The following is a 14,972-nucleotide window of genomic DNA, read 5'->3' as shown; positions in this document are numbered from 1 at the left end:
TCCTATATTTTTGTCAGATGTTATAGTTTGAGTGTTTAACCTGCTGAACGGGTTGACAGAGGCAGGTGTTTTACCAGCTGTTCCAGGTGCTCAGGGTGCTAGAGTGGGTGGTCCAGCTTCGAGTGGAGTTCGTGCTCCGGGGTTACAGCATGTTGAAGCTATGGCTCCTCACTTGGATGAAGCTCTAGGGCTATAGGTATTTCCTAGGCCAGTGGGTGGTCCGGTGTTGACCAGGAATAGCATGATTTGTTCTGGAGGTTCACTAAGATGAAGCCGCCAGAGTTCTTTGGCACTGAGGTTGAGGATGCTTATGAGTTTATCACGAACTGTTATGTGAGGCTCCATAAGATGGGAGTAGTGGAGAAGTATGGTATTGAGTTTGTAACCTTCCAGCTCACCTTATTTGTTTTCTTTTGATTAAATGAAAAGCCCCGTTGGGCATAATTTATTTAATAAAAAAGAAGACCTTTCAGCTCTTGGGTGATGCCAAGTTATGGTGGAGGGATTTTTGTGGAGTGCAGGCCAGCAGGGTCATCCCTGTTGAAATGGACTCAATTTTACTAGCTGTTCTTAGACAAGTATGTTCCTCATACCTTGAGGAATTGGAGGCATGATAAGTTCAGTAATATTGAGCTGGGTAATCTGTCCGTGGCTTCTTATGAGGCTCGATTTCATTTGTTGTTTCGCTATGCCCTCCAGCTCGTGCCTAATGAGGAGGAGAGAGTTAGGAGATTCGTGAAAGGTTTGAACACTACTCTTCAGTTGTCAGCTCTCTTCAGCCTGCGGCCTTAGGTGCTTTCTTTCAGGAATTGATGGATCATGTTAGGACTGTCGAGTGTGTTAGGCAAGATAGTTATAATAACTACACGGAGAAGAAGGCCTGAAGGTAGCTCTTTCTCTAAAGGCCAGAGTTCGCAGATCTATTTGGGATGCCTTGTTCAGCCAACCATGCAGGCTTCAGTTGGAGGCTCATCAGGGGCCAGTCAGTACTATTCTATCAGACAAGGGGTTCGCAGGCCAGAGCTCTAGATTATGGTGGTTATTCGGCTTCCTCAGATTCTGTTCAGCGTCTGATGCTAGAACGCGTATGCTTTGAGTGTGGTGAGATTGGGCATTTTAAGAGAAATTGTCCTAGACTTAGGCAATGTGGCTAGGGTACTCAATTTCAGACTCCCAGAGCTCCTGCATCAGGTAGAGGGGGATGATCTTATGGTGGTAACCGTACTCAGTCTGGGCATGGCGGTCACAACTGGTAGAGGTGGAACCCATCCTAACAGAGGTGAGTTTGAGTCTGGTAGAGGTGGACATCAGCCCGGTAATGTTAGAGCTCAGGCAGGGCAGGTTTATCACAGTAGTTCGCAAGCTACTGGCAGACGAGTTCACTGTTATGCTTTTCTTGACAGGTCGAAGGCAGAGTGCTCCAATGTCATCATCACAGGTAACATCTCAGTCTGTCATCGAATGGCTTTTGTATTATTTGACCCGGGTCTTACATTATCTTATGTGTCTACATATTTCTTTATGGGTCTTAATATGGTATGTGATTTGCTTGATGCCCTTATACATGTATCTACTCCAGTTAGAGACTCTGTGGTTGTAGATAGAGTTTTACAATCTTGTACTATCACACTTATGGAGTATGGCACTTGGGTTGATTTAGTGATTCTAGACATGGTAGATTTTGATGCCATCCTGGGTATGAGTTGGTTAGCTCCTTATCATGCAATTCTGGACTGTCATGCCAAGACAATCATCTTAGCTATGCGCGGGGTGCCTAAACTTGAGTGGAAGGGTAACCTTAGTCCGTCCCCAAAGAAAATTATTTCCTTTATTCATGCAAAGAAGCTAGTGGTTAGGGGGTGCTTGGCTTATTTGGCACATATTTGTGATACCAGTGTTGACGGTCCATCTCTTGAGTCAGTTCCTATGGTACGTGAACTTACGAAGGTGTTTCCTGCAGACTTGTTAGGCATGCCACTAGACTGTGATATTGATTTCTACATTGACTTAGAGCCAAGGACCCGCCCTATTTCTATTCCGCCATATCGGATGGCACTAGCAGAGTTGTGGAAATTAAAAGAATAGCTTTAGGATCTTCTTAGTAAGGGTTTTATTCGTCCGAGTGTCTCCTTTTAGGGCGCTCCTGTATTGTTGGTGAAAAAGAAGGATGGGACTATGTTGATGTGCATTGATTACCGTCAGTTAAACAAAGTCACCATCCTAAATAAATACCCCATCCCTCGTATTGATGATTGGTTTGATCAGTTTGTGGGGCTTCCGTGCTTTCAAAAATTGATTTGAGATTGGATTATCATCAGTTGAAATTCGGGCAGAGGATATTTCTAAGATAGCTTTCCGGACTAGATATGGGCATTACGAATTTCTTGTTATGTCTTTCGGGCTTACTAATGCCCTATCTACTTTTATGGATTTGATTAATGGCATTTTTAAGCCATGCTTAGACTCCTTTGTGATATTATTTATTGATGACATCTTGGTTTATTCAAAGAGTAAAGAAGATCATGAAAAACACTTGAGAGTTGTTCTTGGGTTGCTGAGAGACAAAGAGTTGTATGCCAAGTTCTCTAAGTGTGAGTTTTGGCTTGAGTCTGTGTCCTTTTTGGGACATGTGGTTTCGAAGAAAGGGATTATGGTTGATCCTAAAAAGATTGAAGAAGTGAGAGATTGGGCTAGGCCTACATCAGTGATAGAGATTCGTAGCTTTGTGGGGTTGGCCAGTTACTACCATCGGTTCGTGCAGGGGTTTGCTTCTATTGCTTCATATTTGAACTGGTTGACTTAGAAAGTGGTACCTTTTTAGTTGTCCGACGAGTGTGAGAAGAGCTTCCAAAAGCTCAAGACTCTATTAACTACAACTCCTATTCTATCTTTTCCTGTGGAGGCCAAGGACTTTGTGGTTTATTGTGACGCTTCTCGTTCTAGTTTGGGTGTTATTTTGATGCAGGAAAAGAAGCTGATTGTTTGTGCTTCCAGACAACTGAAGATTCATGAAAAGAACTATCCTGCTCATGACTTGGAATTGGCAGTTGTGATTTTTACGTTGAAGATTTAAGGCACTATCTCTATGGTGTCCGTTGCAAGGTATTTACTGATCATCGTAGTCTTCAACATGTGTTTACTCAGAGGGATCTTAATCCTAGGCAGCAGAGATGGATGAAGTTGCTTAAGTATTATGATATTACTATATTATATCATTCTGGAAAGGCAAATGTGATGGCAGATACCTGAGAAAGAAGTCAGCTAGCATGGATAGTTTGGCTCGTTTGATTGCGTCAGATCGTCCGTTGGCCAGGGAGGTTCATACTCTGGTTAACAGTTTCATGAGGGTCGATGTGTTTAATTCAAACAGAGTGTTGGCTTGTGTTGAGACGATATCATTGTTTCTGGAGCAGATTAAGGCAATGCAGTTTGAGGACGCGAGCTTGTGCATGATTTGTGATAAGGTTTTGAGTGGTGAGGCCAAGGAGGACATGATTGATGATGAACGCGTTCTAAGGATGAAGGGGCGTGTCTGTGTCCCTCGTTATGATGACTTGATTAGGACGATTTTAGAAGAGGCTCACAGTTTTAGATATTTTATTCATCCTAATGCTACCAAGATGTATCGGGATTTGAGGCAACATTATTGGTGGGCTACGATGAAGATTGTTGAGTTTGTTACATAGTGCTTAAATTGTCATCAGGTTAAATACAAGCACCAGAGACCCGGGGGTACGCTTCAAAGGATGCCTATTCCAGAGTGGAAGTATGAGAGGATAGCGATGGATTTTGTGATTGGTCTTCCGAAGACCTTGGGTAAGTTTGATTCGATTTGGTTCATTGTTTATAGATTGACCAAGTCCACCCATTTCATACCGATTTAGATCATACATACTACTCAGAAGTTGGCCCAAATTTTATATCCGTGAGATTGTTTGTCTATATGGGGTTCCTATCTCCATCATATTCGGCAGAGGCACGACATTTACATCCCGATTTTGGAAGGCGCTGCAGTCGGATTTGGGCACTAGATTGGACCTTAGTATAGCTTTTCACCCTCAGACAGATGGCCAATCTGAGCAGACTATTCAAGTCCAAGAGGATATGCTCCAAGATTTTGTGATTAACTTCGATGGCCATTGGGATCAGTCCTTACCATTGGCAGAGTTTGCGTATAAAAATAGTTACCACTCGAGCATTGATATGGCCCCGTTTGAGGCTCTTTATGGGAAGGGGTGTAGGTCTCCTATTAGGTGGTTTGATGTATTTGAGGTAAGGCCATAGGGTACTGATATTTTGAGAGAGTTACTAGATAAGGTTAAGGTGATTCAAGAAAAGCTATTGGCGGCTCAGAGTAGACAGAAGGAATATGCACATTAAAAGGTCCGAGATCTTTAGTTCATTGTTGGAGAACAAGTTTTGTTAAAAGTCTCACCCATGAAGGGTGTGATGTCCTAGATTCATTAGTCCGTTTGAGATTCTTAGTTGTGTGAGGGATGTAGCTTATGAGTTGGCTTTGCCTCCATGTTTATCAGGTGTTCATCTGGTGTTTCATGTCTTTATACTGAAGAGATATCATGGTGATGGTTCATTTATCATTCGTTGGGATTCTGTCTTGTTGGATGAGAATTTGTCTTATGAGGAAAAGCCTACTGCTATTCTAGATAGAGAGGTTTGTAAGCTAAGGTTGAAAGAGATAGCGTCAGTGAAGGCTCAGTGGAAGAAGCGTCAGTGAAGGCTTAGTGGAAGAACCGTCCTATTGAGGAAGCTACTTGGGAGACCGAATTTGATATGCGCAATAACTATCCCAAGCTTTTCACTGAGTCAGGTACCTTTTCCCTTATTTCTCTTCCTTGTCCGTTTGGAGATAAACGATTATTTAATTGGTAGCTGATGTAATGACCATGGGGGATTTGACCATTTTAACCTTGCTAGTACCTTCCCAAGAATAGAAATGAGCTTAATGGGAACTTCAAAAGTTTGAAAACTAAAAATTGAAATTTATGTTAGTTGTGCTATGCATTGCCTAGAACTTGTCTTCATTTTTGTTGGGGGGTGGCTTAGTAAATTAGACCTCCGTCGGGAATTTTGAGGCCATTGATGAGTCCATAGCTTGTTTTTATGTAAATGTGTATGTTTGGTTTGCGTCTGTATGTCCTTAGATTGGTGTTGGGATTTTGGGTGAAAGACTGGTGGAAAAACCAGAGTTACTGGTCAATATGGACTTGTGCAGCGGTGGTAGTACTGCTGTAGTGAGTCCGCCGTAGCGGAGAGGTGATCGCCGCAGTGAAAGTCGGGGAATTTAATGAGGTCCGCCATAGCAGGACCTTTCACGCTATAGTGGGACCGCCTAGCGAAACGTCAACCGCTGGAGGCAGAAGCTGTGTTTTATAGTCTATATATCGAACCCATTACCCACATAACACCAAAATAATTCCCAAGAACAGTAAATGGCGATTTTCTAAGGCTTGGGCATTACTCCTCATTGAAGGTAAATTCTAATCTCTACGTAGTTCATTCCCTATTTTGGCTCATGTTCCATGACTAGGTTAAGTTTCTCTAATGGTGAATGAAAGATTAGAACCCTAGAAATAGTAAACCCTTGGATAATGAATGGGTTATTGATTTTATATTGTTTATTCATCTAGGAGTGTAGAGAATTACTTTCTAGGATAAGAATTGATTACTTATGGAGAAAATTGCATATTGAGACTTAGGGTTCTAATAAAAATAGGAACTTTAGCCTAAAAAAACTGTTTGGAAAGGGATGAACTGATTAGAAAACCCTTTGAAAAGGGAAGGAAGGGTTGGGCTCTATTTTTTCAATTGTTATTTTGTTGAGTAGACAATCCAATACTCACTTAGCGTTATGATTTCTAGACTTTGAACATTTCAACGCTTTGCGAAAGGGGAAAGCTGTTCTGAGAATAATTGCATTGTTCCAATTCGGCTTTAAGGTAGATTACAATTTACTTGAGTTAAAATTTTGTTGGCTGATTGCATGTGTAGTAAATTTGATAGGAGAAAGTATGAATTGGTTGTTATGAATTCTGATTATAAGGGCTTGTCACATATCTTTATACACCAAAAACTGAGATGAAATAGTTGTATTTTGAGAAGGAAGGAGTCAATATATACCCTTCTTGTTGATTTAGATGGTTGCATATTCTCGCTGTTCTTGAATTGAATTATTTGAGTGTTGTTATGTGGTATGGTGTCTTGTATTCATTGACATTGATATTGACTGATCATGTTCCATATTGATTGTTGGACCGAAAATATGTTGAGATTCATATTGTGATTAGATACAGAGATATAAATATATAAGGTACATTTGACAGGGGGTGAGAATGTGGCCTAGTTATAGGTTCGTGATCCGAGGTCAGTTTCAGAGCGAGTGGCACATGGACACCATGGGTCTCCTGCTAGTCATGACTATTTGGGGAAACAATACCATTCAGCATGTGTGTACACGGTTGAGATACTTTCATTATTTTATTGCATTGCAATCGGACTCATGTTACTTCTATTGTTGGCTGATGACTGAACTTATATCAACTCGGTGATTGATTGATAGCTGGACTTATCTTATTCCTGTGTTGGCTAATTTCTGTTGAGGACATTATTTGGTTGTGTGTTGTTGTGCCTATCATCCTATCTGATTGATTTGATGAACGTATGCATGATACTAATCTTAGTCGTTCTATGATATCTACCGGTACATAGTGTTTGTATTGATACTACCTTGCTGCACTTTTTAATTTAGTGCAGATTGTGTTCCAGAGACATCTTCTAGAGCTCATCTCTAGTGTGAGGGAAGTTCCCGATTAGATCCAAGGGTAAGCTCCTATCCATGCCATGCCACCTGAAGATCTCTCGTTGTTGATGTCTATTTTCATTCCAAACATTGTTTACGCTTATAGACAGTTATTTATTCTTCAGACAGTTATGTTTTAAAGTCCTTGTACGATGACGTTCGAATCTTTAAGGTTGTAATAGTTAGATTTCCGCACTTTTATTTATTGATGGCATGACTAGACAGTTTTATGATTTAATTCTGGTTATTGATTTATAATTGTTTAAAATTTCTTGATAATTGAGTAAGGGGATGGTTCGTCCATTAGGGGATTTGTGTGGGTGCCACTCACGGCTACTTGGGTCGTGACAATCTGATACCCTAATAGTCAAGTAAATATACCCACTATATTAATAAAAAACTAAATTGTGACTTTATAATTATAAGAAAAAATGAAACTGAAACTAAGTTACCAAACCAGTAACTTCAAGCCCGAGTTAAGATATGCAGAACCATAACCTATACACTATTCCTCCATTCTATCCTATTTCACAATGATTTGCTCATAATTTCCTCATCGTTAGCCCATAATCATTAAATCACTCAGTTTGAAAACTAACAAATGGGTTCCAATTGTTTCTGCCTCTACCTTGTTCGTTTCCATCTCTTTTCTTTGGCTAAATCGTCACTTCTTTGTGATATACAAAGCTAATAAAATTCTTTTATGCTTTCCCATGTGATAATAGCTGCATGATTTGTGATGGTATAGTACTATCTAATCTTTGATTATCATTTTTGTGCAATTATTACATTACCCTTAAATTATGTAACAAGGATAATATAGTTAAAGAAATATAACCCCATACCTGATACCCCTAAAATTTACTTCCACGAGAAAATTTCCCCTCAGTTGCTTGCCTCCATTATAGTTTCAACGTGTTCCCCTTATTTTCTTTTTCATGCCAAGAGTAAATATATTTATTTTGGAACCCTTGAGCACTAACATGCATGGGCCATAAGAAGTAGGTCTCCCTAGGGGTGGGCATGGTATGGTATGATACGGTATTGGAAAGTTCGATACAGTAATTTCAGTTTTCGATTTTTAAAAGTACTATACCATTACCATACCAAATTAATTCGATATGGTTCGGTATTTTTAAGTTCGGTTTCAATTTTTTTCGGTACGGTAACTCGGTAACCATAGTTTGTTCGACTTCGACCTACATATACTTATATAATAGATAATTATGACTTCGGCTATTCAAGAAACCTCTCAATTATATTGTACCAACACTTTATACATGTAAATATATTCAAAAGAAGCACAATTAATCCCCTTCGTAAATCAATTACACAAAAGAGCATTTCAATTAACATAGATTAATCAAAATTCCAACGTTTAAACAATCAATTTTGTACTAATACTTGTTTATATATTTGTTTGTACTTAAATAGTAATATATATGACTTGTATATGTAACTATATACTTCGGTATGGTATTCGGTATTTCGGTATATTATTTATAAATACCAATTACTGAACTTTTTAGAAATGCATACCAAATACCGTACCAAATACCATAATACCAAAACCACGGTATAAAAAAAATCGATTTCGGTATGGTAATCGGTATATACCATAGCATGCCCACCCCTAGATCTGGCCCAATAATTTATCACTATAGTTTTCCCAATTCACTTAACTTCTTTGTATAAAATATAGTCATTCCATCAAATACTTTATTTACTAACTTATACCTTATATGAGTGAAACGCATATTCCTATAAATAAATTTTTCACACACATTAAATAAATATATTTCAAAAAGTAACTGCCAATTAAATCACCATGTCACCAATTCCCGCTAGTCAAGAATACCTTTCAAAACTATAGAAAGGGTATTTTAACGAAAAAGAATCAAAAAGTGCTAAATGACCAAACGGGTCGTTATATCAGATACCAATCAAACAATCGCTCCTCCTCAAGCGACAAGGCAAAAGATGGAGAAAAGGGGTACCTGAATTGTCGAACAACTGAGGATATCTACTCAGCATGTCCGCCTCGGTCCCAAGTGGCCTCCTCAACCGAACGGTGTTTCCACTGCACCTTGACTGAAGCAATACCTTAGACCTCAACTTCCTAACCTGCCTGTCCAAAATGGCCACCGGCTCTTCCTTGAATGCCAGATTCTGATAAAAAAGCCCCGAGTCCCATTGGATGATGTAGGACCTATTATAATGGTACTTCTTTAACATAGAGACATGAAACATTGGATGTACTCCTCATAAACCCGGTGGCAAAGCCAACTCATAAGCCACCTCACCAACTCGCCTAAGGATCTCAAATGGCCCGATATACCTCGGACTCAACTTACCTTTCTTCCCAAATCGCATCACATCCTTCATGGGTGAAACCTTCAACAGGGCTTGCTCACCAACCATAAATTCCAAATCACGAACCTTCCGGTCCGTATACTCCTTTTGCGTACTCTGAGCTGCAAGAAGCTTTTCCTGAATTAACTTCACTTTGTCCAAGGACTCTCTCAACATGTCTGTAACCCAATGTCTCACCTCAAATGCATCGAACCACCCAATCGGATAATGACATCTCCTACCATATAAAGCCTCAAATGGTACCATATCAATACTCGAGTGATAACTATTGTTGTACGTAAACTCCGCCAACGGTAAGAACTGGTCCTAATGGCCACCAAAGTCAATCACATAAGCTCTCAACATATCCTCTAGCACCTGAATAGTCCTCTCAGACTGACCATCTGTCTGAGGGTGGAATGCGGTGCTAAGATCTAACTAAGTTCCCAATTCCTTCTACAAAGTCCTCCAGAAATGGGGAGTAAACTGAGTGCCTCTGTCTGAAGTGATGGAAATGTGCACTCCATGCAATCGAACAATCTCACTAATGTAGATCCTTGCCAACTTCTCGAAATTGTAGGTAATTTGAACCGGAATAAAGTGTGCGGATTTAGTTAATATATCCACAATAACCCAAATGGCATCAAACTTGCCCAAGGTCTTTGGTAGACCAACTATGAAATCCATAGCTATCATCTCCCACTTCTACTCAGGAATGGGCATCCTCTGAGTCATACCACCCGATCTCTGGTGCTCAAGCTTAACCTGCTGGAAACTCAAACACTGGGCAACAAACTCAACAATGTCTCTCTTCATTCTACGCCACCAATAATGTTGTCTCAAGTCACGATACATCTTTGTTGCACCTGGATGAATGGAATATCTGGAACTATGAGCCTTTTTCAAGATCAACGGAATCAAATCACCAACCATAGGAACACAAATTCTCCCTTTAATCCTCAAAACAACCTCATCATCAAGAATAGCTTCTTTGGCTTCTCCACTTAGCACCTTATTCCGAATCTTGCATAATTTCACATCCTCAAACTGCTGAGCCCTAATCTGCTCTAAAAGAGACGATCTCACCTCCACACAAGTTATAACCTTACCAGGTTCTAAAATATCGAGTCTCACCATACTATTAGCCAAACACTGAACGTCCATCGCTAAAGGACACTCTTCAACAATCAAACGCGCTAAGATACCTATACTCACTGCCTTTCGACTCAACACATCAGCTACCACATTAGCTTTTCCTGGATGATAAAGAATGGTGTTATGATAATACTTGAGCAACTCCATCCATCTACGCTGCCTCGAGTTCAGATCCTTTTGACTAGAGACATACTGAAGACTACGATAAACTGTGAAGACCTCAGAATGGACTCTATACAAGTAATACCTCCAGATCTTCAAAGCAAAGACCATCGCCGCCAACTCTAAGTCATGAGTGAGGCAGTTCTTCTCATAGACCTTGCCTGCCTCGAAGCATACGCGACCACCTTACCCTCTTGCATCGACACATAACACAAGCCAATATGTGAAGAATCACAATAAATAGTAAATTCCTTTCCCGCCATTGGTAAAGCCAAAATCGGGGCTGAAGTCAATAAAACCTTAGGCTTTTCAAAGCTCTCCTCGCACTTATCGGACCACTGGAAAGGCACATTCTTCTAAGCCAACCTAGTAAAATAGGAAGAAATAGATGAAAACCCCTTCACAAATTGGCGATAATAACCTGCAAGGCCCACGAAGCTCCAAATCTCAGTCACCGAAGTAGGTCTGGTCTAATCTCTATCCTCGATCTTCTTAGGATCAACCATAATCCCATCCTTGGACATAACATGTCCCAAAAATTCCACGGAACTGAGCCAGAACTCACATTTGGAAAACATGGAATACAATTTATTCTCCTTTAACAGGCCAAGCACGATCCTCAGATGCTTCTTATGATCTTCCTTACTCCGAGAGTACACCAAGATGTCATCAATAAACATGATCACGAATGAACCAAGTAAGAATGAAGATACAATTCATAAAATTCATGAGTGCTGCCGAGGGATTAGTAAGCCCGAAAGACATCACAAAGAACTCATAATGACCATAACCGGTCCTGAAAGCGGTCTTCGAAATATCTTCCGCTTGAATCTTCAACTGATGATAGCCTAACTTCAAATCAATCTTAGAAAAGATCGACCCGTACTGAAGTTGGTCAAATAAGTTATCAATGCAGGGTATTGGATACTTATTCATGATTGTAACCTTGTTCAATTATCGATAATCAATACACATCCGCATGGTACTATCTATCTTCTTCACGAATAGAACGGGAGCACCCCAAGGAGAAATACTGGGTCTAACGAATCCTTTGTTCAACAAGTCTTGCAACTGCTCCTTCAACTCTCCCAACTCTGGCGGAGCCATCCAATAGGGTGGAATAGAGATTGTAATGACTTGTTCGATCGTTATAGTGTTTTTTGACCCATTTACCTTTGTTGACCTTTTTCTGAGCCTTATTAGTGCAATATTAATCTGCAGAGATGGGTGCCATCATTCTTGAGTCATCGAACAAGTTTTAGTGTGACTTTTGAAAATTTAAACTTTTAAGTGAAAAACGTTTGACCAATAGTTGACATTTGAGTGAACAGACTTTTTTCAGAAATTCGTTGATCCAGGAGGTATGGATGGTCGATTGTGAATTGGTGGGATGTTCAGGATGGTTCCCGAGGCACTTAGGAGCATTTTAGGTCATTGATTGGTAAGTTAGTATTTGACCATTAGGTGTTGACCCAGTCAAAGAGATTTGTTAGGAATTTCGAGACTGCAAGTGAGTCCGCAGCGTATTTTTATGTGTGAATGCATGTCTGGTTTGGGTCTGTGAGGTCTCGGCTGATTGTTGGATTGTGCCATTGGGTTTGTGAAAAACTAGAGTTTTCTGGTATCTTGTGTCCGCCGTAGCGGCACCAGATCTGCCTTAGCGGACTCGCCACAGCGAGGGCCAAGTCTGCTATAGCGTGGCTGAGGATTTTGAGAGAGGTTGCCACAGTGGACGGTTATCCGCTGTGGCAGATACATGACAGTGAGAGGCGTAATGCCATGGGGGCCCCACTGTAGCAGGCAGAGTACCGCTGCAGCGGATGACGGGACCAGATTCTTATATAATGATAAGTTGAAACCCTTTCATTCCCCATTCAAAAAATTATTTCTCCTAAGCAACGTTGAGGAGAATTGAAGAGGCTTGGGGCAGAATTCTCTTGAGGGTAAGTTCCTTAAGCTTGAAATCTTTCTTTTACAATCCTTAAGCTTGAATCCGTGCAATCCGTGCTAGAAATCTATTAGAATCAAAGAGGGAAGATGGGTTTTCATGATAATTTTTTGTAATGAGTTCTAGACTTTCTTAATGGAAATTGATGATGAAATTGACTAGTGTAACCATAGAATTTGGTGAATTCATTGTTGAAAAGCTTAAATCTTCCATTATTAGTGATTAATTTGAGGATTGAAAAGTTAGGGTTCATGCCAAAAATTGGGGGTTTCACTCTAATTCTGAATTTGGCCTAATCTTGAGTTAATCTAGCAATTGAATGGTGGGTTTTGATCATCTAGTGCATGAATTGCCTATACTACCTTTGAATTGGCCATTTTATCCTTGTGGGTCCATTTCCCCAATTTCATGAGTTCGAATTTGGCTTAAATTAGAAGTATATCAATACGGGTATTGTTCTTCTTGATTTCTATTGTAGAATTCGAATATGGTTAGACTTTGAGTATTTGGAGGCACAAAGAAAGGGTAAGGCTAAGGTTTGACGGTTTATGTCTCCTGTTCGGCATTCCAGGGAGGTTATGGCTTACCTTATGGTTAGACTTCGGTTAGTAAAGCATATGTAAAGTTAGGGATTGTTGGAGAAAGCATGTACACCTTCGGGTGTGGAGTCGAGATGGAATACTTAGGTTGGTATTGTCATTGACTATGACTTGTCCCCTTGTTGTGTTCTATTAAGTTATTGCCTTATTGTGACTTATTGGCTGGTAGCCATGTAAGTGATTCCAAAGTTGTTGCTTAGGGATTTACCTTATGATTTGGAGATCGTATTTTATCATGTGTTGATGTTGTTAGGAAGGAAAGGGAAGCTATGATACTAAGATTGTTATTGATATATGTGTCCATGAGTGGCATGATTGATTTGATATGTTGTCATCACTCGTTGACATTATGCATTACACTCATTCTTATCTTTCATGATACTCTGATATGAATACTTAGTGACTTTTTCATGGTTGTGAACCCGTATCTCTCAGTTATTGGTTATTGACTTCTGAAGAAGAAGAAATTGAGATTGAACTTGATATTAAGATATGTATCCATGTGTCACACGATTATCATTGATATACTCTTGTTGGTATTGATATCATGCATCCATTCATACTCATATATTTAGATCGGGTTGCACACCGCAACACACACACACACACACACACTATACACACATACATATATTGGATCGAGTTGCGCGTACCGCAACACTGACTGGGATCGGGTTGCACGTTTCGTAACACTGACTTGGATCGGGCAATGCAACGCAGCAGGTACATGGACTTCGTGAAACCCCCATGGGCCATGACTGCCGAGGCGTAGATAGCATCCGCCCGAAACATGTGTGTATCATTGCATTGCATTCATATTTCATTCTCTCATACATATGATTTCTAGTAGTGGTTATTATCGTATTTTACAGTGCTCGTGAATGTTGAGTTCCTGATTGGTTACTGATTTGAGATCGCCGTGTGCCTGATTAATATATATTTGGGAATTGATGGATTCGAGGAAGGAGACTTTCTCCTAGGTTGAGACTTGAGGTTACGGAATAACATTGTTGGTTGTACTAGTGTTTATGCTATTCTGAGGAATCGTGAAAAACTTGGCAAGACTTGTGTTTGGGTGCTTCACCATAGGCTATGATCCGGTCATTGATCCTTGTGTACTTGAGTTTTATTCTTAGACTATGTGGTGTGTATACATGATTATAAGCATGTCTATTTTTCAATCTCTTTCTTTACATATGTTAACTAACTATTGTCGGCCTATGATGCCTACTCAGTACGTGTTGTTTGTACTGATGCTACCTTGCTACACTCCTTTTTTGGGTATAGAGTTTGAGACAAGTTCCACTTCTACTTCCCGAGACTGATTTTCAAGGCCTGGCTTACGAGTATCTAGGGTGAGCATCTGACGAGTAGCTGCCTAGAGATCCCTCTATCCCTGTCTTTGTTTTCTTCCATTCAGACAGATGTGTTTAGGATTTGGGACTTGTATTTTCTAGGCATTACTTAGCTGCTCTTGTACTAGTCAGACCAGTTCCTTGGGGATTGTACTTATATTCCGCTCTTATGATTATTTATGATTCTGGCTTCTACTTATTCTTCTCTTTTACTTTATTGTGATTGAATTGATGATTTGGAAAAGGGTTCGCCTATCGAGGTGGGAAATGGTAGTGATTGTGCGACTTGGTGAAACTGTGTCGTGACAAGTTCGTATCAGAGCCCTAGATTACCCGGTCTATAAGTACAAGAGCATGTCTAGTAGAGTCTTGCGGATCGGTACGATGAGCTCCGTACCTATCTATGAGAGGCTATGGGACATTTAGGAAACTTTGAATTCTTTCATTCCTTTGTGCTACTTCGTCCAAATTGGTATCTAGTCGATTCCAATTGATATATGAATATCCTTATCTTAATCACCCATAAAGGTGGGAAATTGTCTTTAAAATCCTTACATGATTGGTTTTGTTATGATGGGTTTTGG

At 40.1% G+C, this 14,972-nt stretch overlaps 1 protein-coding gene across 1 annotated transcript in view; it reads right to left on the bottom strand.

The window, feature by feature from the left end:
* Positions 1-11,440: 11,440 nt before the first annotated feature.
* Positions 11,441-14,972, bottom strand: part of LOC132031555 (uncharacterized) — a 20,527-nt gene continuing 16,995 nt past the window's right edge. Inside the window, exon 3 of the mRNA XM_059421541.1 lies at positions 11,441-11,701. Within this exon, the coding sequence (XP_059277524.1) occupies positions 11,441-11,701 (261 nt within the window). The remainder of the gene's footprint in view (positions 11,702-14,972) is intronic.

This window comes from Lycium ferocissimum, chromosome 9 (assembly GCF_029784015.1).
Source record: "Lycium ferocissimum isolate CSIRO_LF1 chromosome 9, AGI_CSIRO_Lferr_CH_V1, whole genome shotgun sequence".
In the NCBI taxonomy this organism is placed as follows: Eukaryota; Viridiplantae; Streptophyta; class Magnoliopsida; order Solanales; family Solanaceae; genus Lycium; species Lycium ferocissimum.
Note: the sequence above shows the minus strand (reverse complement) of the source record. Positions and strands in the feature narration are given on the sequence as shown.